The sequence below is a fragment of the Trichosurus vulpecula genome, chromosome 3 (assembly GCF_011100635.1).
Source record: "Trichosurus vulpecula isolate mTriVul1 chromosome 3, mTriVul1.pri, whole genome shotgun sequence".
In the NCBI taxonomy this organism is placed as follows: Eukaryota; Metazoa; Chordata; class Mammalia; order Diprotodontia; family Phalangeridae; genus Trichosurus; species Trichosurus vulpecula.
This window is the reverse complement of record NC_050575.1, coordinates 428,719,356-428,746,026: the sequence shown is the minus strand read 5'-3', so window position 1 is coordinate 428,746,026 and position 26,671 is coordinate 428,719,356. Positions and strand designations below refer to the sequence as shown.

Here is a 26,671-nt window from a genome sequence, read left to right as displayed (position 1 = left end):
TTTGCCCAGGATAACTCAGCTAGTCAGTGCCTAAGGCTGGATTTGAATTGACTTCAGGACCAATTCTCTGTGCACTATAGCACCCCACAGTGACTTCAGGGAGCAGAAGCGACTTGCCTAGGTCTTCCTGATTGATGGAATTAATTGACTAATTAATTAATTAATGGGGCAGCTAGATGGCACAGTGGATATATCACTGGTCTTGGAATTAGGAAGACTCATCTCCCTGAGTTTAAATCTAGCCTCAGACACTTCCTAGCTGTGTGACCCTGGGCAAGTCACTTAACCCTGTTTGCCTCAGTTTCCTCATCTGTGAAATGAACTGGAGAAGGAAATGGTGAGCCACTCCAGTATCTTTGCCAAAAAAAAAATAAACCAAACACCCTAATGGGTCACAAACAGTTGAACAACTTCCTGATTAGTAAAGCCACTCATTCATTGACTCAGTTACTAGGCTACATAGATGGAGTGGAAGGTACTTTGGAGAAGGCACCATAACTGTTTCTTCTCATCAACTCCTACCCCAAAAAGGCTTTGGAAAAGAGCTCAACAAGGAATAATGACTGTACTTGTGTTCTGTATTTTTTTAATGAGTCCTTTGTGCCTAAAATAGGCTCATCTCACACCATCCGTGTCTTTTGAGATCCTTCTCATGTTTTAAAGGCTCAGCTTAAATGCCACCTCCTCCATGAAGCCTTCCATGATTTTCCCTACCACCCAGCCTGAAGTCCAACTCCCCTCCCTGCATCTTTCATAGCATTTTGTCTGTGGTGTCATCAATCCAGAGCAGAAAGCTACCCTACGGGCCAATGAGTCCAGCTTCTCCTTTTACAGAGCAGGAAACTGAGACCCAGTGGAGCTAAGTGATTTACCAAGGGTCTTCAGAGGGCACACAAGTATGATCTACAACAATGATCTGTGACTCTGTTCTTTCCTTTGATTTAGAGCTAGACAAGACATTAACGGTTATCTTGGTCAGTCCTCTAATTTTACAGAGGAAGAGAATGAGACCCAGAAAGGGGAAGGAACTTGTTCAAGGTTACACAGCCAATAATTAGCAGAGCCTATTAGCTGTCGTTAATGATTAAACTTAATGGGGATTCTAGAAAATGAAATTTAATTCCAAAATGCCCCTCTTTCACCTGGTCCTGGCGTGTTGAGGTCTTGCTGTATGGCTCACAAATTGCCCTTCCTCTTTCTTGCTTCTTGCTGCTCAGGAAGAAATCAGCCCCTTGGAGAACGCCATTGAGACCATGGAGCTCACCAATGAGAAGATCAGCAACAGCGTCCAACAGCATGCATGGGACCGCTCACTCTCCTTGCACCCACTCTCCATGCTACTCAATGGCATTGTAGACCCTGCTGTCATGGGTGGATATTCCAACTATGAAAAGGTAGGCATGGGTCCTCATAGAACTGGGATGGATGGATGGATGCGTGGATGGGTGAATGAATGAATAAATGGATAGCTTCCTAGATATGAGCTGAGTCTTAAAGAAAGTCAGATGCTCTAAGATGTACATGTGAGAAGGGAGATCATTCCAAGCCTGGAATACAGCCTATGCAAAAGCTTGGTGATGGGGAATGGACCACTATGTGCAGGATAGCAAGTAGAGCAAGAGGAATGGACCACAGACTGTGCAGGGAGTAATATATAAGAGACTGGATTACAACTTGGTGGGGACATTGGAAAGGCTCTTGTTTTTCCAGCATGGGTTAGACTAAATGGTCCAAGGTCCCTTCCAGTGGCTAAGATTCTGGAATGTTGTGACATTTAGAGGCAGATAAGGGAGGGAGGGGGGACAGAGAGAAAGGGGGGAGGGGGAGGGAGGGAGAGAGAGAAAGAAAGAGAGAGAGAGAGAGAGAGAGAGAGAGAGAGAGAGAGAGAGAGAGAGAAGAGAAGAAGGAAGGAAGGAAGGAAGGAAGGAAGGAAGGAAGGAAGGAAGGAAGGAAGGAAGGAAGGAAGAAAGAAAGAAAGAAAGAAAGAAAGAAAGAAAGAAAGAAAGAAAGAAAGAAAGAAAGAAAGAAAGAAAGAAAGAATGAATCCTCTGCCACTGGAGATGGGAAAATGGAATGATCTGACTTAGCTATTTTCGAGGTTTACAATCAGTCTGAGATTTCCCCTCTTGAGCTCCAGATATTTCCATTCTCTGCCAAGTCACACAATGAGGGCTTACAGACTATTTCCCACATGAAATGCATCATGTACTTTCATCACTTCATTTTTTTTGAAAAACCCTTTTGCTCTTAATAAGACAGTGGTTTTCACTGCATTGAAAAGGAAAAATGAAGGGGACTTTGAAGGCAAAAGCTCTTTCAAAAGTGAGACGGAGACAGGTAGAGAAGGGAGATAAGTTTTATAAAAAAGTTTAAGAAAAAAATATTAAAGCTATCATAGAGATTGGCAGACACAGACCCTCATCCTACTTCATGGTGGTTTTCCATCGTTTGTTTTTTGAATCTTCGGTTTCTCCATAGAAATCCCCACCTTCCTCAGTTTCTTAATTTCCTCTTCCTAATTTCTCATTTCTATTGAGTCAAGCTTAGATCCTCAGCTCTAGAGTCTTTGAGTCTATGATCTCTAAGTTGACAAGCATTTATTAAGCATCTACTCACTGTAGTCCAGGCCCTGTTAAGGGCCCTACTGTTTTCTTTTTCTTTTTTTCGTAATTTTTTAATTTATTTTAAACTTAAATACAAAATGAGAAAAGAAAAGGAAAAACATTGCCATGTACACAGCAGAACATGAAGGAGGATTCAATATAAAACAATAAATCTCCCTTTTAAAAAAAACCTATATAATAAATACTATACATTGTTTTCAAAGCTGCCCAGCTTTTCTTTGATTCCTTGTAGATTTTCTTTTATTCTCTGCCATGCGCTTTTTACTTTGTTTTTCCTCTCTCTCCCCCCAAAGAAGGCTACAATCAAGCATGGATATATACATATACATAGATATCTATAAACATATACATATCCGCTCATACACATTTATGTAAGACCATACTATGCTTATTTCCAGCTGTCATCTGCTTCTCTGAGGGTTGACAGCGTCTTCTTTCATATGTCCAACTCTCTCTGTGTTTTTCTAAGTCAGCTGGCTCATCATTTCTTACATGACAGCAATGTTCCAATTCAATCACATGTATCTGAGAGATTGTCTATGAAAGTTACTTGCCCCCCAATTATCTGCATTTTTAAAGAAAATTTTAATTAATTTAATTAAATAATTTAATTAAAATAATTGAAATTATCCATTTTACCTTTCAACAATACTCTCACCTTATAATATAGTTTAAGGTCTGATACTGCTGAATCTACTTCCTTTACATCTTTTTCCCCGGGTTTCCACAAAGCTCCTGACCTTCCGTTTTTCCAAGTGAATTTTGTTATTATTTTTTTCTAACTCAATAACAATTTTTTAGTAATTTAATTGGGATGACGTTGAATAAATAGGTTAGTTGAGTAAAATTGTCATTTGAAAAATTATGTTGGCTTTACCTGCCCATGAACAATAAATATTACTTCAATTATTTAAATCTGACTTTGTTTAAAAAATGTTTTCCATATATATTCATATAGTTCCTGTGTCTGTTTTGGCAGGTATACTCTCAGGTATTTTCTACTGTCTAGTTATTTTAAATATTGAATAATATTGAATAATATTACTGACATATAGCATAGTTGCTCTATTTGCCTCTTTTGATTAAATCTATTTTAACTTTAACTTTGTCTAAGATCATGATTACTATCCCTGCTTTTTTTACATAATAAATTCTATTCCTGCCCTTTATTTTATCTTTGTGTGTATCTCTCATTTTTATAGTGTTTCCTGAAAGCAACATATTGTTGAATCCCAATTTTTAATCTGCTATTCATTTCCATTTTATGGATAAATTCGTTCCATTCACATTCTTTTTTTTTAAATTTAAATTTATTTATTTAACATATTTGGTTTTCAGCATTGACTTTCACAAAAGTTTGAATTACAAATTTTCTCCCCATTTCTACCCTCCCCCCCACTCCAAGATGGCATATATTCTGGTTGTCCTGTTCCCCAGTCAGCCCTCCCCTCTCATCCCCTTTTCCCTTCCTTTCTTGTAGGGCAAGATAAATTTCTACGCCCCATTGCCTGTGTATCTTATTTTCTAGTTGCATGCAAAAACTTTTTTTTTTTGTTTTTGAACATCTGTTTTTAAAACTTTGAGTTCCAAATTCTCTCCCCTCTTCCCTTCCCACCCACCCTCCCTAAGAAGTCGAGCAACTCAACCTAGGCCACACATGTATCATTATGTATAACCCTTCCACAATACTCATGTTGTGAAAGGCTAACTACATTTTGCTCCTTCCCAACCCATCCCGCTTTATTGAATTTTCTCCCTTGACCCTGTCCCCTTTCGAAAGTGTTTGGTTTTGACTACCTCCACCCCCATCTGCCCTCCCCTCCATCATCCCCCCCATTTTTTTATCTTCTTCCCTCTTCTTTCCTGTGGGGTAAGATTCCCAATTGGGTATGTATGGTATTCCCTTCTTAGGCCAAATCTGATGAGAGCAATGTTCACTCATTCCCCCCTCATCCGCCCTCTCCCCTCCTCCCACAGAACTGCTTCCTCTTGCCACCTTTATGGGAGATAATCCATCCCATTCTATCTCTCCTTATCTCCCTCTCTCAGTATATTCCTCTCTCATCCCTTAATTTTATTTTATTTCTTTTAGATATCTTCCCTTCATCTTCAACTCACCCTGTGTCTGCTCTCTCCCTCTCTCCCTCTCTCTCTCTCTCTCTCTCTCTCTCTCTCTCTCTCTATATATATATATATATATATATATATATATATATATATAATATATATATATATATATATATACACACACATACACGCATAGATATATACATACATACACATTCACCCATAGATATACATAAACATATATGTATGCATATTCCCTTCAGCTACCCTAATACTGAGAAAGGTCTCATGAATCATACACATCATATTTCCATGTAGGAATGTCAACAAAACAGTTCACCTTTAGTGAGTCCCTTGCAATTTCTTTTTCTTGTTCTTTTTCTTGATTACCTTTTCATGCTTCTCTTGATTCTTGTGTTTGAAAGTCAAATTTTCTATTCAGCTCTGGTCTTTTCACTGAGAAAGCTTGAAAGTCCTCTATTTTATTGAAAATCCATATTTTGCCTTGGAGCATGATACTCAGTTTTGCTGGGTAGGTGATTCTAGGTTTTAATCCTAGCTCCATTGACCTCCGGAATATCATATTCCAAGCCCTTCGATCTCTTAATGTAGAGGCTGCCAGATCTTGGGTTATTCTGATTGGGTTTCCACAATACTCAAATTGTTTCTTTCTGGCTGCTTGCAGTATTTTCTCCTTGATCTGGGAGCTCTGGAATTTGGCAACAATATTCCTAGGAGTTTTCTTTTTGGGATCTACTTGAGGAGGTGATCGATGGATTCTTTCAATTTCTATTTTGCCCTGTAGCTCTAGAATATCAGGGCAGTTCTCCTTGATAATTTCTTGAAAGATGATATCTAGGCTCTTTTTTTGATGATGGCTTTCAGGTAGTCCAATAATTTTTAAATTATCTCTCCTGGATCTATTTTCCAGGTCAGTGGTTTTTCCAATGAGATATTTCACATTGTCTTCCATTTTTTCATTCCTTTGGTGCTGTTTTATAATATCTTGATTTCTCATAAAATCACTAGCTTCCACTTGCTCCAATCTAATTTTTAAAGTAGTATTTTCTTCAGTGGTCTTTTGTACCTCCTTTTCCATTTGGCTAATTCTGCCTTTCAAGGCATTCTTCTCCTCATTGGCTTTTTGGAGCTCTTTTGCCATTTGAGTTAGTCTGTTTTTTAAGGTGTTGTTTTCTTCAGTGTATTTTTCGGTATTTTTTGGGGTCTCCTTTAGCAAGTCATTGACTTGTTTTTCATGGTTTTCTCGCATCCTTCTCATTTCTCTTCCCAATTTTCCCTCTACTTCTCTAACTTGCTTTTCCAAATCCTTTTTGAGCTCTTCCATGGCCTGGGACCAGTTCATGTTTTTCTTGGAGGCTGTTGGTGTAGGCTCTTGCACTTTATTGACTTCTTTAGGCTGTATGTTTTGGTCTTCTTTGTCAGCAAAGAAAGAATGCAAAGTCTGAGACTGAATCTCGGTGCGTTTTCACTGCCTGGCCATATTCCCAGCCAACTAACTTGACCTTTGAGTTTTTCAGTGGGGTATGACTGCTTGTAGACTAGAGAGTTCTATGTTCCACGTTTTGGGGGGAGGTGCCAGCTCTGCCACACAAGCACTCCTCCTTACCCAACCGCCAACCCGGACTGGGCTTAGATCTTCAGCAGGCCGTGCACTCCTGCTCTGATCCACCACTTAATTCCTCCCACCAGGTGGGCCTGGAGCCAGAAGTAACAACAGCTGTAGCTGCCCCACCTCCACTGCCCCCAGAGCTGGAAGCCAAACCGCGAACTCTTTCTACTCCCGCAGCTTTTCCCACTAACCTTCTCCACAGTCTTTGGTGTTTGTGGGTTAAGGAGTCTGGTAACTGCTGCAGCTCACTGATTCAGGGCGCTAGGGCCCCCTCCGCCCGGCTTCTGGTCTGGATGGTCCACGCCACCCACGCTGGACTCTGCTCCACTCCGTTCCCAGCTCCCAGCTCCGTGTGGGATAGACCTCACCCAGCGACCATCCAGGCTGTCCTGGGCTGGAGCCCTGCTTCCCTCTGCTGTTTTGTGGGTTCTGCCATTCTAGAATTGGTTCAGAGCCATTTTTTATAGGTTTTTGGAGGGACTCGGTACGGAGCTCATACTAGTTCCTGCTTACCAGCCGCCATCTTGGCTCCGCCCTTCCATTCACATTCTAAGCTACAATTAGTTGTGTATTTTCCTCCTTCATATTTTTCCTCACTATCCTTCTCACCCTGTTTATCCTATCCCTCCTCACTCCTCTGCTTGATCTCTACCTGCTACCTTGACCTCCTATTCCTAAAAGTCCATCCCTTATCCTCTCCCTCGACCCTATCCCCTTGCCTTCTTATTTCTTTCTGAATTTGAAGACTTTTATACCCTTCTAGAAACATGTATTGTTCCCTCTTTAACCCATTCCCAATGAGAGTAAGGTTCCAGCACTACATGCCCTCCCCCACTAGCTTCCTCTGTATCAGTTTTTCCCCATGTGCCTAATTTGTATGAGTTAATTACTCCTTTTTATTTCTCCCTGCAGTTTTATTCTTTTAGAATCTCCCCACCATACTCAGCTCAGCCCAAGCCTTTCTTTCAAACTACCCAAAGAATGACAGTCATGAGAGCACTGTTAATATTTACACATATAAGAAGTGAACAATTGGGTCAGCTAGGTGGAGCACTAAGTAGAGCACTGGCCCTGGAGCCAGGAGGACCTGAGTTCAAATCCAGCCTCAGACACTGGACACACTTACTAGCCGTGTGGCCTTGGGCAAGTCACTTAACCCTAATTACCCTGCCTTCCCACCTCCAAAAAGAAAAAAGAAGTAAACAATTTGACCTTATTGAGTCTTTTATGATTGATCTTTAGTATTTACCTTATATTTCTCCTGGGTGTTATATGTTGAATTTTCCCTGAAGTTCTGATGTTTTTGTCACAAAAACCTGAAGTCTTTCAGTTCATTAAGTGTCTATTTTTTTTACTTCAGGATTATACTTAATTTTGCTGGGTAAGTTACCCTTGGTTGTAACCCCAGGTTTTTTGCTCTAAGGAATATAGTATTCCAAGACCTACGGTCCTTTAGTATAGTAGCTGTTAGGTCTTGTGTAATCGTTATTGTAGCTCCATGACATTATTAAATTGTGTTTTTTTTTCTCTTGTTGCTTCCAATATTTTCTCCTTAACCTGGGAGCTTTGAAACTCAGCTCTGATATTCCTGTAAGTTTTCCTCCTGGGATCTCTTTCTGGTGATGATCAGTGAATTTTTTCTATTTCTCCTTTGTCTTCTTGTTCTAGAACTTCAGGGCAATTTTCCTGGATAATCTCTTGTAATTTCGTATCAAGATTCTTTTTTTTTTAACCATAATTTTCAGGTAGCCCAACTATTCTCATATTATTTCTCCTTGATTGGTTCTCCAGATCAGTTGTTTTTCTGATGGCATTTCCTTTCTCTTCTATTTTTTCATTCTTTTGATTTTGTTTTATTATTTCTTGGTGTCTTAGAATATCATTAGCTTCCCCTTGCCCAGTTCTAGTTTTCAAGGAATTATTTTCTTCCTTAGGTTTTTGATTCTTTATTTCAAGTTGGTTGACTTTCTTTTCATAATTTTCTGGATTTTCTTGGATTTCTCTTATTTTTTTTTTTATTTTTTCCTCAATCTCTTGTTTGGTTTTTGGAGTCCTTTTCAAGTTCTTCCAAGAACTGTTTTTGTGCTTGGGAACATTTGACATTTCCCATTGAAAAAGTATCATTCTCACCATTAAATACGGTACCAAAGGTGGATTTTCCTTAATGTTTGCTTCACAACCCTGAGCCTAGAATCTCTAAAGCCTTTAATCATGGTAACCACTCACATGTCTATGACAACCTGGGGGTTTGCAAAGTGATTTACAGGCATTCTGTCATTTGGGTCTCACAACAGGTGAGGGAGGTGCTTATTTTATGCCCATTTTAAAGAGGAGAAACCACAATCCCATAGAGATTAAACAACTTGCCCAAGGTCACATGGGTGGTAATAGGAGAGCACTTGTTATTATCCGTCCTTTGTTTTCAAAGAGGACCGATGACATCAATAGATTCGAACCCAAGTCCTCCTGTCACAAATCTGGCTGTGCTCTCTCCAGTGAACCATGCAGCCACTCCAAGGGTGGGCAGACTGCTTCTAGGAAATGCAAGCTGAATGGAAGGAGATTAGCAGGCGGTGTGATCCAGTGGGAAGAGCACTCCCAGCTGGGTCGTTTAGTACCTGGCTAACCTTAGGCAAGGGGGGCATCTCTCTGTGATCCAGTTTCTTCCCCTGTCATCATAGTAATAATAATTAATAACTAGCATTTCTATAGCCAAGCGTTGTTCTAAGCACTTTACGCTTATTGTCTCATTTACTCCTCACAACAACCGTGGGAGGTAGGTGCTATTATCACGCCCGTTTTACAGATGAGGAAAATGAGACAAACAGAGGTCGAGTGAGTGTCTGGGGCTGGATTTGAACTCAGCTCTTCTTGACTCCAGGTCTAGGGCTCTATCCGTTGTGCCATCTAGCTGCCCCCATGAAGCAAGGGGAATATACCAAACAGTCTCCCAGGTCCCTTTTAGCTTTAAAGCTGCAAGCGTATATGACCGTGAGCAAGTCATTTCTGTGGAATATAGAATTCCGTGAAGGGGTTGGACCCCATGGCCTCCCAGGTACATTTTAAAACCATGATTAGATTGGGACTGAGTGAACTACTTCATAGTTCTGGGCCTCAGTTTCCCCATCTGTCAAATACAGGAGTTTGACCAGATGTCATCTGAGGTCCCTCCCAGCTCTAGGCTCTGTGATTATATGATCCTGATGAGCCTGACTCTCTGCAGGAATGGGTCCACACTTTTGTCGTTCCCCATTTACTCTGGGCGTCATCCCCCACCTTGGAGCAATCCACAGATAGGCGCGTCTCACAGTTGCTTCTTCTCTGTCCTCCCCCCCAGGCCTTTTTCACAGAGAAGTACCAACAGGAGCACCCCGAGGACCAGGAGAAGATTGAGCTGCTCAAACGGCTGATCGCCTTACAGGTGCGCCCCCAAACACGACCATCCTCCAGAGGAACAGCTTCTTGTTGGCAGGGAATCATTCCCATCCAGTGGACCAGTACTGGACGTCCTGTGGAAACCTCAAAGGATCTAAGAAACCGCTAATCGATGGAAAAATGAAGGGCACAGAGCCTGGCATCAGGAAGGCCTGGGAGCTCCATTGGCACTTGGCCATTAGGGACCCGAGTTTTAGACCCAGCCACAGTGTATTTGAGTTTTATTAAATTATCGTTTTGAGACAGGGGCCCGAGTTTTAGACCCAGCAACGGTGTATTTGAGTTTTATTAAATGATCACTTTGAGACAGCCATGTCCTCATGTAATCTCCCCAGAGGTGCCACTTCAGTTCATTTTTCTCTGGCATGAAGAAAGTCATCTATAGTTAAAGAGCAAAATCTTAGTGGGAGGGAGAAGTATCAAGCAGATCTGAGTTCAAATCCTGTCTCAGACTAGCTGTGGGCTCTGGGCAAATCACTTTGCCACTCTGCGCCTCAGTTGCCTTGTTTGTAAAATAAAGAGGCTGGACTAGGTCCCTGAGGTCCTTCTTATCTCTCCATCCATGACCCTTTGGTAGAGAATGTGATTAGGAACTGGACCTGTTTTGTCCTTTCATTCTTAAACTGGCCCTTCACCTTCTCCTATGTTCACTTCTCCAGATGCCCCTACTTGGAGAAGGGATCCGAATTCATGGGGAGAAGCTGACGGAGCAGCTGAAGCCCCTGCATGATCGGCTCACCACCTGTTTCCGGGAGCTCAGGGAGAAGGTGGAGAAACTCTATGGAGTCATCACTCTGGTAAGTTTCATGAATACAAGATGATCTTAGCATCTGACCTCCAGGCTCACTAGGCTAACTTCATACCAATCCCCTGATTTCCCTCTTTTGTTCAGTGTTTTATTAATGCCTTTATTGCTTCCTAAGAAATTTTATGTATATCTTTTGTTTTCACTGCCTAGATTTCCTCATCTCTCTCTCTCCCATCTCTTAAAAAAGAGAGAAACGAGAAGAAAAAAATTCAGTAACACCAGTCAATACATAGGAAAAAAACGGGCATCAGTATGCAATGTTCCACACCCATGAACTGCCCACCTCCGCTTGTCCCACCTCTTTAAAGCAGTTGGGAGTATCATGTTCTCATGTCTCTTCTTTGGGGACAGCCTTGTCCTTTCTAATTTCTCAACATTGTTTTTGATGGCTTCGTGGTTGTATTTTCCATTTTCAAGGTTGTTGACATTTTGAATAACTATTTTTCTGGCTCTTCTAACTTGATCCTGCATCAGTTCATGGAAACCTTTTCATGCATCTCCGTATTCATCTTTTCTTACAATGCGGTAATATTCTGTCACATTCAGCACCACAGTTTGTTTGCCATTTTCCAATCCATGGGTATCTTCTTTCGTTCCAGGTTTTTTTTTTCTATCATGAAAAGTGCTGCTATAAATATCCTGGACTTTCTTTTATTCATTGACAATAATAGGAGAATCTCTGGATCAAAAGACATGAACATTTTAGTCACTTTATTTACGTAATTCCAGATTGGTTTCCAGAATGGTTGTACAATCTCACAGTTCCACCAACAATGCACCGGTGTGCCTGCCTGTTTACAAATCCTCCAACAGTAATTCTACCCATCTTTTGGCTTGTTTTCAATTTCATGCCATCAAAATCTCTTTTACTTTTTGTAATTACCTCTGTCTCTTGTTTGCTTAGGATCTTAAGAACTCCCATCTCTCCTACCTCTCCTACCCTTACCTCTAAAAGATGTATTATCAGCTTCTTTCCTAATTTTTATGACATGATCATAGATTCATATATTCCAGAGTGTGTCAATTTTGAATTTCCTGTGGAACATGACATAAGATTTGTCTAGGCCTGATTCCTGACAATATGCTTTCCAATTTTCCCAGCAGATCCAATTAAATAAGGAGTTATTTCCTAAGTAATTTTTGGTTGTGGTTTTATTGAATGCTAGGTTATTAAGTACCATTGTTTTTTATTGCCCCTCTTTGTCTGTTCTGTTCCATTGTTCTGTTTTTCTGTGTTTTAACCAATAACAAGAAATATCTAGAATATCAAGGGAAATGATAAAGAAAGGCAAGAATGAAGACAGACAAGGTCTCAAACTATTATATAAAATGGCAGTCATCGAGAGCGTTTGGTAAATAGGTAGTCAGTACAGTGGATAGTGCTGGATGTGAAGTCAGGAAGACCTGTGTTCAAATCCAGCCTCAGATACTTGCTGCGTGACCCTGGGAAAGTCATTTAACCTCTGCTTTGCCTCAGTTTCCTCACCTTCAAATGAGGATGGTAATAGCACCTACCTTACTGGATTGTGGTAAGGGTCAAATGATAAAACACTATGTACATGTGAGAATTATCATTACTGTTATTAAGTAGCCTTTTAATGCTGCAGTCATTTCTCAGTGATGATGCAGAACAAATCTCGACCGGCCATGTCTAGCTGTCTGTGCTCCAGGCTCAGCACAGGATCCCAGATTTAGAACTGGATGGGATTTTCTGGGCCTTCCAGGCTAAGCCTTCTTCATTTTGCAAATGAGGAAACAGTCTCAGAGAAAGGAATTGACTTGCCCAAGGTCACACAGAGGTACTAGAGAGAGCCCAGATTTGAGTTTAAGTCTTGCGAGTCCAAGTTCTCTATCAGTCCTCTGAAATCAAGATTTATGGTCCAAATGCCAAGCCTGCTTGCATCCCCTGGGCAGACTTCGCTTTCTGCTGCTTCTCTTTTCTTTCCAGTCTCTCAGTGGCATTGGTTATTTCCTTTGCAAGCCTCTGGTTTCCAGATTTCTCTTCCCCATGGCAGTAAACAACTCTGACTCTTAGTCTCTTTCCTCTCATTTTTCCTCCTCCCCTCCTCCCCTCCCTACTGGCCTTTATTAGTCCTGTTTCACTACCTTCATTTCAGACACTAGCATGGCTTTTTCTTGTCCCCTCTAATAATTGCGGCGTGGCTAGTGCTTAAGACAGCTTGGCTTCTTATTTCGTGTCTTTAGTATCTAAGCTCTCAGATCTATATACACCCAAAAGTTCAAAGAATTTTTTAAAAAATCTTTTTAGTCAATGCATTTTGTTTTTGCATCATTTCCAAATTTATCCCTCCCCCTTGTCCCTTCCCTTTGCTAGCCCTTGTGACAAAGAATTAAAAAAAAAACCAAGGTAAGACTAAAACCAAAAAACCAAAACCTCTACATGGACATCCTTTGACGAATCATAACTTAACCCCCAGCTTTTCATCTGTAAAATGAGGTGATGATGGTCTCTAAGAGCTCTTCTGGTTCTTAATTGGTGACCCTATTTTCAATCATACAGTGAGTTCAATATTCCACAGCCATAGTCAACAGCCCTTTGTGGGGTAGCAAAGGACAGGAAATGAAATGGGTACCCAGGAATCAGGAAACGGCTATAAACAGACTATACTGTGAAGGTGAGGGAATATTGTTGTACGGTAAACAAGAGAAATGTGCAGAATTCAGAGAAACATGAGAAGATTTGTCTGAACGGACACAAGCTCACATAAGGGGAACAGTATATATGATGACTACAATAATGCAGGTGAAAAGATTGCTGAAAGGCATGTCACCACAGAATAATTGCCGTGGTTAATCTTCATTCCAGAGGATAAGCACATAATTGACCTTCTTCCTCTTGGCAGAAAGCTGGGCACCTTTGGCTGAAGAATGTTGTATGTACTGGCGTATTTCATTCCCCTATCAGCTGTCAGCCAACCGACTTTCTGGGTTAGAAGGGAGAGCTCAGAGGAGATTATGCATTTGACCTAACAGGGCCTGGTGGCCCTTCTCAGAAATGTGCAGTGTCTTCAAGCATGCTTCACAAATTTGGAGATGAGTGATAGTCAGTGTACAATATCTGCTTACAGCATCCTTTACGGCGTATAGCCTGAAGCTATAAATGAGGGGGCTCCGTCGCTATAGCTGGGGTCCAACATTCTTCCTTTCTACCAGTATTCATTAAAATACATTTGAAAGAAGCAGGACTAGGGAGCTTTGAAGGCTTGACCAGTAGACAAGGACATTGTTTTGCTTTGTCTTATGTGTTATAGATCTTTTTTTAAATTAATTTATTTTAAACTTTGTATTAGGAGGGCAGAGTTTATAATCTCAAAGAGGATCATAAACATGTCTGAAAGGTTCGGAACTGCCGGATATAAGAAACTCTCAAAGTAGAAGGCAGAAGAATCAAAACATATATTTAGGCTCCACAGTAACCAACCCATGAACCAGAAACCCCATTTTGATATATTGATCAAAAGCTTCCAGGCCCAATAAGTACGCCTTGAAAGAGTAACCAGGAGGCTACAGAGAAGCATGATTGCATAAAGCAAAATCATGCTTCCCCCTCTATGGTAAAAAGATTACCCACTGGCCTGAAGTCTTTGTTCAGCTTCCTCCCGTAGGTCAGCTCTGCTACTGGCAGCTCCTGCTTCGGCTGTGGCTGTGGCTGTGGCTGTGGCTGTAGCAGCCTCTGGCTCCAACGGGAGCTGCTTTTAACCATCCAGCTTCTGCGGGGGTGTAAGGTACGCCGGGGAAAGCACAGGTTCTTTCAATCTGCTTAAGCAAGGGAAGCAAGGTGAAGGGGCCGACAAGCTTACTCCAGTCCAACATACAAACAGCATTCAGTTCAGGGGAAAAAGCCAAACTAGTCAAGGGCACTTGTTGACTAAGTGCTAAGGAGCCCATTTTTGGTTGCCAATACAAACTTAAATTCTAAAACTTAAAAGATACAACAAGAAAAGAAAAAGAAACATAAACTTAAGTACAAAATAAGAAAAGAAACAAATGCTTTGCCATGTGCACAGCAGAATGTGAGAGGGTTCGAAATATACAGCGATGAATTTCCATTTCAAGAAAGCCTATATAATAAATACTACACATTGCTCTCAGAGCTGTCCATCTTTTCTTTGTTTCTTTGTTTCTTTTGTTTTCTGCTGTCACTTTTTACTTTGTTCTTGTTTTCCCTTTCCTTCCCCCAGCCCCAGGAAGGCTACAATTAAGCACGGAGACACACACACACACACACACACACACGCATATGTACACATATATACACAAAAATGTGTGTATATACATACATATATGTAAAACACACGTGCATATACACACATGTATGTGCAAACATGTGCAAGTGCACCTGCATACATACAATTACATGCACATAGTTAGATATCTATAACCATACTCATACACAGACATACATATTGATGCTTTTTTATACCACTCTCAGTTTCCAGTAACTGTCCTACCAAAGAACCCCAACTTTTAACATAGAACAACAGTTAAGCTGAGCAAAATGGCACATCAGGTACATGTGGCGGAGTATGTGACATTGCGCACCTGTGTTCCCCCACCTCTTTTCCAAGAGGAGGAGGTCTGTTCATCACTATCAGTCCTTTGGAATTGAGATTCTAGATAGAGGCTCTTGCTGTGGGTTCTTTACCCTTTTTGTGTTTTTCACCCGTGGAAGGGAAGTATTTGCTTCTGTTCTTCCTCTCCTTGGCACCTCCTGGAAATTGACCTAAGTGTGTCCAGCCTCGGACACTGAGATGAGTCTAACACAGACCGTGCCCATAGACCTACTGTTCCTTATGCTCCTCAGCCTCCCACCTTGACCGAGAGGAAGCAGAGCAGGACGGGGTCCGTGGTGCTGCCGTACATCATGTCTTCCACCCTAAGGAGACTGTCCATCACATCGGTGGCTTCCTCGGTGGTCTCCACATCTTCCACCTCCTCGGATAGCACCCCCTCCAGGCCAGGATCAGATGGGTGAGTAGCTATTTGGTATAAAAACTGGGCCTTTGGTTACAAAGACCGTGAATAGATCAGTCCCAGCCACTCACCACTGATGAAAAAACAGCGTGTGGCCTACTCAGGCTGTAACATCATCTTATTATTAGAAAGAATCTTCCTAAGACACACGTTACTCCCTCCCCTAGAAGTTTCAATGGCTCCCTCTTGCCTCTAGGATAAAATATAATCTCCCCAACTTGAGACCTGAAGCTTTTTGCAATCTGGCTTCCGCCTACCTTTCCATGCCTATTTCTTTTCTTTAAGTTTTTTAATTAACCAAAATCTATTTTCTCTTCCTCCCACGTCCCTCCCTCCCACTTAAAAAGACAAAAAACAAAGTGTTCGTAACATTCTTATTTCACACTGTGTCCCTCCAAGAACTCCAGGTTCCAACCAAACTGTTGTAGACCTCTTGCCTGCCTTCATGTCTCTGTCTCCCCCGCCCAGAATGCTCTCCCTCCTGATCCCCACCTGCTCACATCCCTAGTCTCCTTTTCAACCACCATCTCCTGCACCAGGGATTCTGGTGAAACCTTCAGACCATTCTCAGATTCGTGGCTTTAAATGCACAAAATAAATGCATGCAGGATTACAAGGGAAACTAGTAGATTGAAATATAATTATCAAAGTAGTTTCTTAAAAACAAGTTCACAGGCCACTGGTTGTGCTCCCCTGCTCGACAAAAAACCATCGTGCTTGGTAATGCTCTCTGCTTCCTAAAATTACCTTCCATTGCCTGCATCTGTGTTGCAGCCTCCAAGAAGAACATAAGGTCCTTGAAGGCAGAACTTCTTTTGATTTTGTATCCCCTTTGGCACAGTGCCTAGCACGTAGCATCGTTGTTCAGTCATGTCCAGCTCTTTGTCACCCCATTTGGGGTTTTCTTGTCAAAGACTCATCTTCCTGAGTTCAAATCTGACCTCAGACACTTCCTGGGCAAGTCACTTAACTCTGCCTCAGTTTCCTCATCTGTATCTTTGTCAGAAAAATCCAAACCGGGTCATGAAGAGATGGCCACAACTGAAAATGACTGAACAACAAAAGTCACAAATAGCAGAACCAGGGTTCAACCCAGGTCCTTTGACTACAAACTCAAACTCTTTCCATTGCATCGCATCATCTGTCCTTCAGCGGTGATGGCTGAAAGCTGGATTTGAATCAAGAAGCCCCGAGTTCAGATTCTGCTTCAGATCTTTCCTAGCTAAGTCACCTAATCCCTCTCAGCCTCAGTTTCCTTGTCTGTAAAACATGAATAACAACACCATCTCCTATGGTGGCTGTAAGGATCAATGGGATAATGTCTCAGAAAGCTTTAACATGACATTGGGTCATGGATGTCTAACTAGAGAGGGAGCCCGAGGGGCGGCTGGGCCCTCCTCCTCCCTGTAAAGGGACAAAACTGAGGCGAGGAGGGGGAGAAGCTGGCTGAGGTATGAAATGCCAAGCTGCGGGTCCTTTGCCGGGTTGGTTTTTCTTTTCTGTCAAGGGAGAATGACCCTGGGTGGAATTAAGAGACGCAACAAGTGACAGTTATTAAAAAAAACACCTGATGTTTCTTTTGTACTCTATAATTTTCTGATTTTTTTCTGAATATGTTCTCCCCATCTGAGCCTTACCACAATCCTGCCAGGGGAAGGGAAGGCAAGGCTGATGACCCCTGTTTTATAAATGTGCAAAGATGCCACATGAAGTCATTAGCAGAGTCAGGATCAAACCCAGGCCTTTTGGAGTATTTGGGGGGCAGGCAGTCAGGGTGAAGTGACCTGCCCAGGGTCACACAGCTAGTAAGTGTCTGAGGCTGAATTTGAACTCAGGTCCTCCTGACTCCAGGGTTGATGCTCTGTCTACCACACCACCTAGCTGACCCCCTTTTTGAGTATTTTTCTACCATGTGAATGAAATAGTGAAAGTTTAAGACACCTTGGGGTTGAATTAAATCAATTCTATTAATTTAGTTAATTAGTTGATAGTAGTTATTAATTAACAAACATGTATTATGCTCAACATTGTCATTCCTCACATGGGTCCTCCAGACCCATTCCAAGGTCCCTCCTTAAGGTGAATGGTCGTCAGGGAGAGTGACCTGGGATTTGGGGAAAGGAACAAAGAGTGAGATGGTGTCCTTTTGCCTGGGTGGCAGGTCCATTCTGGAGCCCCTCCTAGAGCGGAGAGCTTCGTCAGGGGCCAAAGTGGAAGATGTGTCCCTCAGAGAAGACAGCGATAACCGCATCGGCAAGTTCAAGCGGAAAGACTGGAACATTAGCAAGTCTCAGGTCATCGCAGAGAGGGAGCCAGAAGCTGACCTGTTGGTAAGTCACAGTGGGCGCAGGCCCCAGCTTCTCTGCAGGAACCGAATTCTGGAGTCAGGGATAGAGCCTCCGTGGCCGGGACTTCCAGTTAGATCCCGGACCACAGCTCGCTTCCGAATGTACCTACTAGCAGCATGGGAGAGACCGAGGGATGCTCAGGGAAATCCATTCTGCCCCCTGAAAGCTGGAGGCTCTTGGGAGACCCCAACTCATGGCCCTCATCCCGTGATGTCAGCAAGTGAGCCCAGGCCTTAGCCTGTGCTCCTTTGCCGTTCTGCAGTCCCCAAACTCCATCTGTCCTCCTCTCTTAACTGAGGTCGTGGGGCAGGTAAGGGGTTTTTGTGGTTATTTATCATGGGTCATTTTGGGCTACATCTGGCAAAGGCAACCCTTCCTAGGAGGAAAGGGGAATCTGAATGATGAGACAAGAGAGAATACTGGGTCATGGAGTCATAATAAGGTCGTAGATTTAGAGCTAGCAGCAATCTTAGAGGTCCCCACATCTGCCCCCTTATTTTATGAGGAATCTGAGGCTCTGAAAGGTTGAGTAATGGAGTCACAGAGCTAATAAGTATCTTAGGGGCAAGATTTAAACTCTGGTATTCCTAAAACTGAGTTTGGTTCACTATTCACTACATGATGGACCGCTAGATCTGGAGTTCAAATCCAGCCTCAGATACTCTTTCACTCTGTGAGCCTGGGCAAGTTACTTAACCCCTGTGTGCCTCAGCTTCCTCATCTGTAAAATGGGTGGGATTGGGGGAGGGGGTGAAATGGCTTCCGAAGCCCCTTCTAGTTCTAAATCTCAGCTCCTTTGGTCTATAGAGGCTCCACTGAATACCTGGTGATGTTCACTGATCCTTTCAAAGGCCTTAGCCGTACCCGACTCCATTACATCTTATTCTTTGGTTAGGGCAACGAAAGCCTTTGATACCCCCACCCTTCCCCATCACGCCTCTTGTCCAGAGGGAAGTGCTCAAGCAAGGAAAACCATTTGGCCTCCAAATTGAGGCATTATTATCCCCTTCTGTGCCTTGTCTTTTCCCTCCCTAGAGCCCTGCTAGCAAAGTGCAAAGACCCAAGAGTCTCCAGTTAGTGGACAGCCGGCTGACCTTGTTCCAGGGCTCCCCCCTGCCCTCATCTATGCCCCTGAGCCCGCCGCCACTGACCCCGAAAACACCCAGGACCCAAAGTAAGTTCTCTCCACACTCTCATTTTTTCACCACTTGGGGACACAAGAACACAGTCATCCGTGCCACCAGCGGTCTGCGCTGCACCTGGGGCTTCCAAACTGGCTTGGCACCATTGGCCACAGGTACAGAAGGACAAGTAACAACAATACCCCACATCTATACAGTGGATTCAGGTTACAAAACACTTTCATAGCCATTAACTCACTTGACACTTGAGCCAAAGTTACCTTTGACTTTTTGGAGAGGCACGATCCAGGAGAAAGAATATTGGAGTCACGGGTCCTGGGTTCAAGTCCTGGCTCTGCCACTTACTACTGCATGAATGATCTTGAGCAAACGACTCCATTTCTCTGGGCCTCTGTGTCCTCATCTCTACGTAGATGCTGGACTCGAGGACCTCTGCGCCCTAAGTCTGTGATAACTCCGATCTTTCTTCTCTCTCTTCTCTCCTGCAGTCTCTTACCAAGTCCTACACCCTTTCTCACCTGTCCCATTCATTCTATTCCTATTGTTTCTACTTTCGTACAGGCCTAAATTATGTAAGCTCCTTGGAGGTAGGGCCTGTTTCATTTACAGCATCTGTGTCCCGGGTGCCTACTACGGTGCCAAGCACGTAGCAAATTAATTAGTCATAGCTGATCTTTATGTAGCATTTACTACATGCCAGGCATTGTACTAAGCACTTTACAAATGTTATTTCACTTGGTCCTTACAGAAACACTGCATTTTACAAATGAGACACTGAGGCAAAGTGACTTGCCCTGGGTCACACAACTAGTCATGTGCCTGAGGCTAGATTTGAACTCAGGTCTTCCTGACCCCAGGCCCAACACTCTATCCGCTGTACCACCTAGCTGCTTACTGATTGATGAATCTCCCACTTAAATCATTTCACTAACCCCCTCATTGGTCCTCCTATTTCAATTTAATTCAATTCAACTATCAATAGATCAAGTATTTATTAAGCCCCTACTATGCACTGGGTGCTAAGGACTGGGGATACAAGCACAAAGAATGGAATCCCTACTCTCAAGGAGCTTAGTAAGCCCCTACTATGTGCCTGCAGGACTCTAGGGTACTTCCCTTCCCAGTGAAGTTTGCTTCTCTGGCCATGCTCTCCAGTCTGCTGCCTCACCTGCCTTGACAGTCTTTTCTCCTATCACCATTCTCTATGCACTCCACAGATGATTGCCCTGCGTTGTCCAACCTCCGGGCCTTTCCTCACACTGCTTCCTCTGCCTGGAATGCCGTCCCTTGCCCTCTTCCACTCTTGAACTTTTAATTCTCCTTTAAACCCCAGCTTAAGAGCCACTGACTTCACAAAGTCTTCTTGATTTCCCAACTGCTGTGAACTTTTCTGAGAACTTTTCATAAAGTTTGGCTCATGTGTCCCCAAGCTACATGTCATGTATTATTATTATTATTATTATTATTATTATTATTATTATTATTATTATTATTATTATTATTATTAATCATGGCTGTCTGTTTCATCTGCCCCTAGTCTCTAAGGGTCAGGATGCTATCATTTTTAAGTCTCCCATGGCTAGCATCGTACTCTGCACACAGGAGGCACTTAATAAATGTCTGTTGAGCCAAATTGAACAATCTTATAAATTTAGGCAGGATAGGTACCATTATCCCCTTTTTATAGGTGAGGAAACTGAGTTTCATAGAGGTAAAGGGACTTACCCAGATCGCCTTGCTAAAAAGGGCTGAAACTATAAGCATTCTGCTTGCCAGCTGTGTTCATGTTCCATTGAAACAAGCAAACAAAGAGCAAAGTACTAGGTTGGGAATTTTAATGGAGATGAGTAGAAAAGAGTCCTTAAGACCCCAATACCAAGAGTTAAATCTCCATGCTGCTCTTCTCCCTCTTTGACCTTTGATTCCCATCCTTTCCAGGCTCGCCAACTTTGCAGGTAGATGGACTGATGTCTTCTGGTGCAAAGACAGTTCCACCCCCACCCCCTCCCAAGAGCAAGCCTTATGAGACCAGCAGCCAGAGGAACTCAGCAGAGGTAGGGGATCGGAGCTGGCCATGAGGTTTTCCAGGCTGCTTTGAGGAGAACCAGTCCTACCTTACTGGCTCTTTTTTCACTTCTGGAAAGAGCAAGCATCCTTATCTTCCCATTGAAAATGGAGCCTATGTCACCCATCTTTTCTTCAAGACAGGGAGGCAAGGGTGGGATGAAGAATGGGCCAGGACCCATGACTTGATGGGTTTGGGGGAGCTCCTGGTGGGGAAATTCCCCCTTCTGGTACAGATCAGCAATTATGCTGAAATTTACAGTGTTGGAGAATTGTCTTGGGCTCTGAGTGGTTAACAGTAAAGAATGAATGAATGAAAAGCATTTATTAGGCAATTATTAGGTTCCAAACTCTGAGGACAAAACCATAAAATCAAGGCAGTCCCTAGGTGAATGATCAGGGAAGGGAGGTTTGCTCTGGGGAATCACAAAGATAATAAACAGAGTTCTAAAGAAGACATGATTTTTTATTAATGTTTCCAGAACAAGAAGTGAAAATGGGTGGGAGGAAGAAGGGTATGCACGCGACAGCCAGGCCAGGTTCATGGCAAAGAAGATGGCTAACATGGATAGTGTGTGACTATGTGGGATCTGAGGCATGGCCTGGTCGGTCTGAGATCGTCAAAATATAATAGAGAAATAACTAACCTTGGGTTAGGAATAAGGAAGAAAAATCCTTTTCTCTTAACCCTGCCCCATTCTGCCTCTGCTCTTTCAGGTTGCACCCCCGCTTCCCGTCCATCGAGAAGCCAAGGGCCCGCCACCTCCACCTCCCAAGGCCCGCAAGTCCGGAGTCCTCTCTTCAGAGCCAGGATCACAATGAAGACCCTGCTACCCCTCAGTACCTGTCTAGTATTTTGGGATCTGCCAACATGGACTGTCCATCTCAAGACCAGCCTCCAAAAGGCATGGCACCATTGTCCTCTCATCTGGGACAACCTTGAACCTGGATTGATTCTTTGGAAAGCTTTCCCCACAGCCATGTTCCAAGGCCATCTCACGCCTTCTTCATTCACTTGCAGAATTCCAAAACTGATTACAGCCTGTACATGATAGTTAAGTATCTACCTTCGGCCCACAGCCATCTGGGCCTCCAAAGAGTTTCCTGCCGACTGGTTATCCAGAGTGACCCTGGAGTCCTTTCCCTGTCCATGAGAGGCATTTCTTGCTTTGCTTCTGAAAAGAGATGCTTGTGTTTGGGTTCCCTTCCTCAATGGACATACCCACTCCCATGTACCTAAACAATGAGACACCCACATCTGGACCACTTTTTGTAGCCGAAGTAACAATAATTCATTAGTACGTAATGATGTGCCCTTTGAGAAAAGGGAATGTGTCCAAGGTAAGGCTGGATGCACCATCTTTTGGTGATGATGTAAAAAGGGTACCTGTTCAGGGAGGATTGCACCAGAGCGCTGCTGAGGTACCTCTAAAATCCCATAATTCCATGAGTTTATGGGCAGTTTACAAAGGAGCCATGTTGATCGTGGCTGTGAATTGAATGAAAAAATGGGTGGGGTTTCCCCACTCCAATAGCCAGAAGAACTCAAAGATTTTTAAATGATTGAGATATCACATTCTGATTATACCAAGAGCTAAAAGCAAAGAATTTCTCCTAAATGGAATGCTTTCAGGATGACCTGGTTACATCACAGGTCTTATCTGCTCTCCTGAGAGTCTGTATCCCTGGTCTGACTGGAGACTTTCAGTTCTGGGGATTCCATCAAGTTCACAAACATTTATTAAACACTTCCTGTATGCCAGGCATGGTGCCAAGTACTGGGAATACAAATACAATTAGAAAGATTGTCCCTGCCTGCAAAGAGTTTATGTTCTAGCGGGGAAAGACAACACGTAAAAGTGTAGGAGCATAGGAGAGAAGGCTTGCCCAGCATGGAGCCTGGAGAGGCAAGTTCCTTCTCTATGGTTTATTGTAACTGCCTCTACTTTCTGACCTGTCACACACAACCCCATTGCATTACCTCTTCTGAGCTGGTGTGAATGAAGTAGGTGACTGTAGAGTCACAGGTGTGAATGTCATTGCCCCAGTGACGCCAACTTCATTCCCCTCCATCCCACTTTCCATGGAGTCCAACCTTCAGTGTCTTCCATCCCACTTTCCATGTAGTCAGACCATCAATCTCCTCCATCCCCTTTCTATGACTCAGTGGCCCCATCATGTTTCTATCTGACGCTTTCCTTTTCCACACATTTGATTTTGCCTTGTAAAATCTACAACAGTTCCCCAAAGGGAGCCCCTCCATAGAACTGAGAAATTTACAAGAAATTCCAGAGCCTACATAATGCCCTAAAAGCTTCTCTTTTTTGGTCTGAACCTGTGATGTGGGGATCTCCTGTCCACAAAGACCCACAACTATCCTTCAGGATCATAGTCACAGAGGGATGCCTGGGGGGACTGAGAGGCTAAGTGATTTGGCCCTGCTCAGTATGGCTCAGAAGCAGGGCATGAACCCCAATCTTCCTGGCTTTGAGGCCAGATCTCTACCTAGGCAGCCACATTTCCTCTCTCCCTGCTCATAGCAGGTGGTTCATAAGTATTTGGAGGCTCTGACACTTTCTTAGCTGTGTAGCCCTGTTTTTGCACCAAAACCAATCAACCAGCAAGACCATTTCCAATAGGGGTGAGGAAAGGGACCAGAAGAGGCTTCATGAAGGAAGTGTGCTTGAGTTGGACTTTGAAAGAAGAGTGGGATTTCAACAAGGGAAGACTGTTGAGTGTGTGCATAGTGTTTAGATGGGAGGTGTCCCACCCATTCCAGGTTTTAGCAGAAAAACAAAAAGGGCATGATTTTGAGCCCCCTGGAATTATCACACCTGCAAGGAACACTACCTGAAGTCACTCCCATCCCACATAACTGGGTCTTTCTTAGACACAAGGGTTTTTAACCTGAAGTCCATGAACTTAGATGAGGAAAAATGATATCATCCTTTTTACTAACCTCTAAAATTTAGCATTTCCTTCAATTATGAACATGGGTGACCAATATTATCCTGAGAAAGTGATCCTAGGCTTTACCGCCCTGCCAAAGGGGTCCAGGACATCAGGTAAGAAGCCCTTCTTCAAAGGCAGAAGGAGTCAAGAAAGGGCTTCAGGCACAAAGATGGAACCAGTGGTTTGGGTTTTCCCCCTGCCTTCTTTTATCATCCTGCATCCCCTTGCCCCTAACCCTAGAGGGCAATGAGCCTGGATGAGGAAGCCAGAAAAGCAAGAAACCAGCACAGTCTCAAGCCCCCACCCCAGGAGACTGGTATTCAGGGTGATAGATATCATGGGAAGATCCATGCACTTGGAACCCTGTCTTTGATGTTGCCTCTGGGACCTACCACAGTCCTGTCCTTTCCTGAGAACTCAGCTTCATCGTCTGTAAAATAAGGGGGCTGGGTGAGATGCAGACTTTCATCAGGACAGATAAACAGTGCATGCTTGGCATGAGAGGGTCTGGAGTTCTTAGGGTTCCTTCCAGCCCCCAGAGTTCCCACACTTCAGTCTCTTACTAAACGGTAGAGAATTGGTTCATTCAGGAAGCAAAAGAGATACTTGGATCACAGCCTTACAAAGCATTGAGGGTGCCCCCAGCTGTCTGGTGGGCTCACTATGGTGCTCTGAGGACTGATGGATCTGTGCCCTTTCTGCCTGCCTTTTATCTGAAGATCAAGTGTTTTCCATGTTAATGGAAATAGTGTTCCCTATTCCCCCCCCCACACGCACATGCACACACACATTCTCACACCACAACCCTTTAAATGCATAGAATTCAGTGAGGATTGTGGAAAGCAGAAGAGGATTGTAAAGGAATAGACTTAGCTATGGGACCATATATTCTAATCATTAGCATGGAATAGAGTTTTTGACATTAGGTGTCTGTGACATTGGCAAAAAAAAGGGCAACCCCCAACAATCTCCCTACTTCACAAGCTACCAATATGATCTACTGTGTCTAGGACAATGCAAACACTTTAATAACCAAGCCCTCCCACACTGTACCATTTAAGAGCTTACAGGGCTTGGCAAGCCATTCTTGGTCAAGCTGTTCTAATTGACATTGGTCATGCCACACATAATGTCCACTTTGTGAAAGCCCAGTGAAGTTTGTGTAGGCTCTAGTCAGTAGAAGGACAAAGAGTGCCTTTCCTTTGCTATGGCATGATGAGCCTGGAGTTCCAAGACCCAGGCCATTCTATCAGGCAACCCTTCTGAGCATTCACCAAAGTCTTGTCTTAATCTTCAAGGTCCTGTCCTGGGAGGATTGATTGAAGGAACTAGGAAAGCTTAGGGAAGGGAGGGCTTGAGTTGGGCGAGGGGAGGCATGCCAGGTGTGCCAAAGATGCCTTTCTTCAGGCATTTAAATGGCTGCCCTGGACAAGAACAAGTAGACTTTTGCTCCTTAGTTTCAGAGGGAAGAACCAGAGCAATGGATACGAGTTGTAAAGGAAGGTTTTACCATGATTGAAGGAACTTCCTGAAAATTAGAGCAATCACCAAATGAAGTCCTTGAGTGGTTGCAGAATCTCCCACACTGGGTATCATTAAGCCATGGTTGGGTGACCGCTTAGTACACCCACTTGAGTTGTTGTGGGGAATTTTGGGGGGTAGGCATTGAATTAGAGGAAGCCTCTCCCAGCTCTGAGATTCTGTGTGATTGCTGGGCGGCTTCAGTAAACCCATAGTTAGGAAAGATGCTTTGAGAAGGCTGGAAATATTTTGCTGAGATTTGCTGTTATTTATTTATTTTTAAATTAAATCTGGAATTGATTTTCTGAAGTGTTCTGTGGCTTTGGTTGACTGGGAGCTTTTCTTTAGCAAAATGACACCTTCTTGACCCTTGTTAGTCCCCCTTTCCCAAAGTCACTTCATTAGAAGCAACCCACCTACCTTGGCTATCTCTGTGAAGCTACAGTTCACAGGTACATGCTCTCTGTCTCTCTCTGTGTCTCTGTCTCTCTTTGTCTCCTTCCCTCCCCCACCCCCCCCCCTCTCTCTCTCTCTCTCTCTCTCTGTCCCTCTCCCTCTCTCTGTCTCTGCCTCTTTCTGTCTCTCTCTGTCTCTTTCTCCCTTCTGTCCCTGCCTCTCTGTCTATCTCTGTCTGCTCTGTTTCTTGGGTTCAAAACAGCCTGAGAACAAAGATCATGGATGGTGGATGACTTTGTGTAGATCCCTTGGAGTCTCAGGGGACGGGATGTTCTAAGAGAAGATAAGATCCTGTCACTTAATTCCCCTGGGCCTTTCTTTCCTAATCCATAAAGTGAGAGATTCAGACAAGATGGAATCTAAAATCTACTCCAGCTCAAAATCTGTGTTTAGAAGAGCAAATGTAAAATATCCTTCCATTGTCATAACCTGCAACATTGGCACCTGGGTCCAGTGGAAGGCTCACTTAGGCCACAGCCCTGCAGAAGGAAGTACATCCCAGGATGATGTCAGCACCCTCAAAATGCATATTCCTGCCAACTCTACCCTCCTCCCACTCCATCTTAGGTTTCTGGGATTGTATAGGACTTCATCTAAAATCCAACCAAAGACCTTCAATAATAATTACC

General features: G+C 43.4%; 1 protein-coding gene across 1 annotated transcript in view; it reads left to right on the top strand.

Annotated features, from left to right (window-relative positions):
- Positions 1-25,895, top strand: part of DOCK5 (dedicator of cytokinesis 5) — a 189,667-nt gene extending 163,772 nt beyond the window's left edge. The window contains exons 45-52 of the mRNA XM_036750130.1: positions 1,218-1,394; positions 9,659-9,742; positions 10,416-10,553; positions 15,390-15,556; positions 17,721-17,889; positions 18,943-19,081; positions 20,988-21,103; positions 21,831-25,895. Coding sequence (XP_036606025.1) covers positions 1,218-1,394; positions 9,659-9,742; positions 10,416-10,553; positions 15,390-15,556; positions 17,721-17,889; positions 18,943-19,081; positions 20,988-21,103; positions 21,831-21,935 — 1,095 coding nt within the window. The 3' untranslated portion in view covers positions 21,936-25,895. The remainder of the gene's footprint in view (positions 1-1,217; positions 1,395-9,658; positions 9,743-10,415; positions 10,554-15,389; positions 15,557-17,720; positions 17,890-18,942; positions 19,082-20,987; positions 21,104-21,830) is intronic.
- The last annotated feature ends 776 nt before the right edge of the window (positions 25,896-26,671 follow it).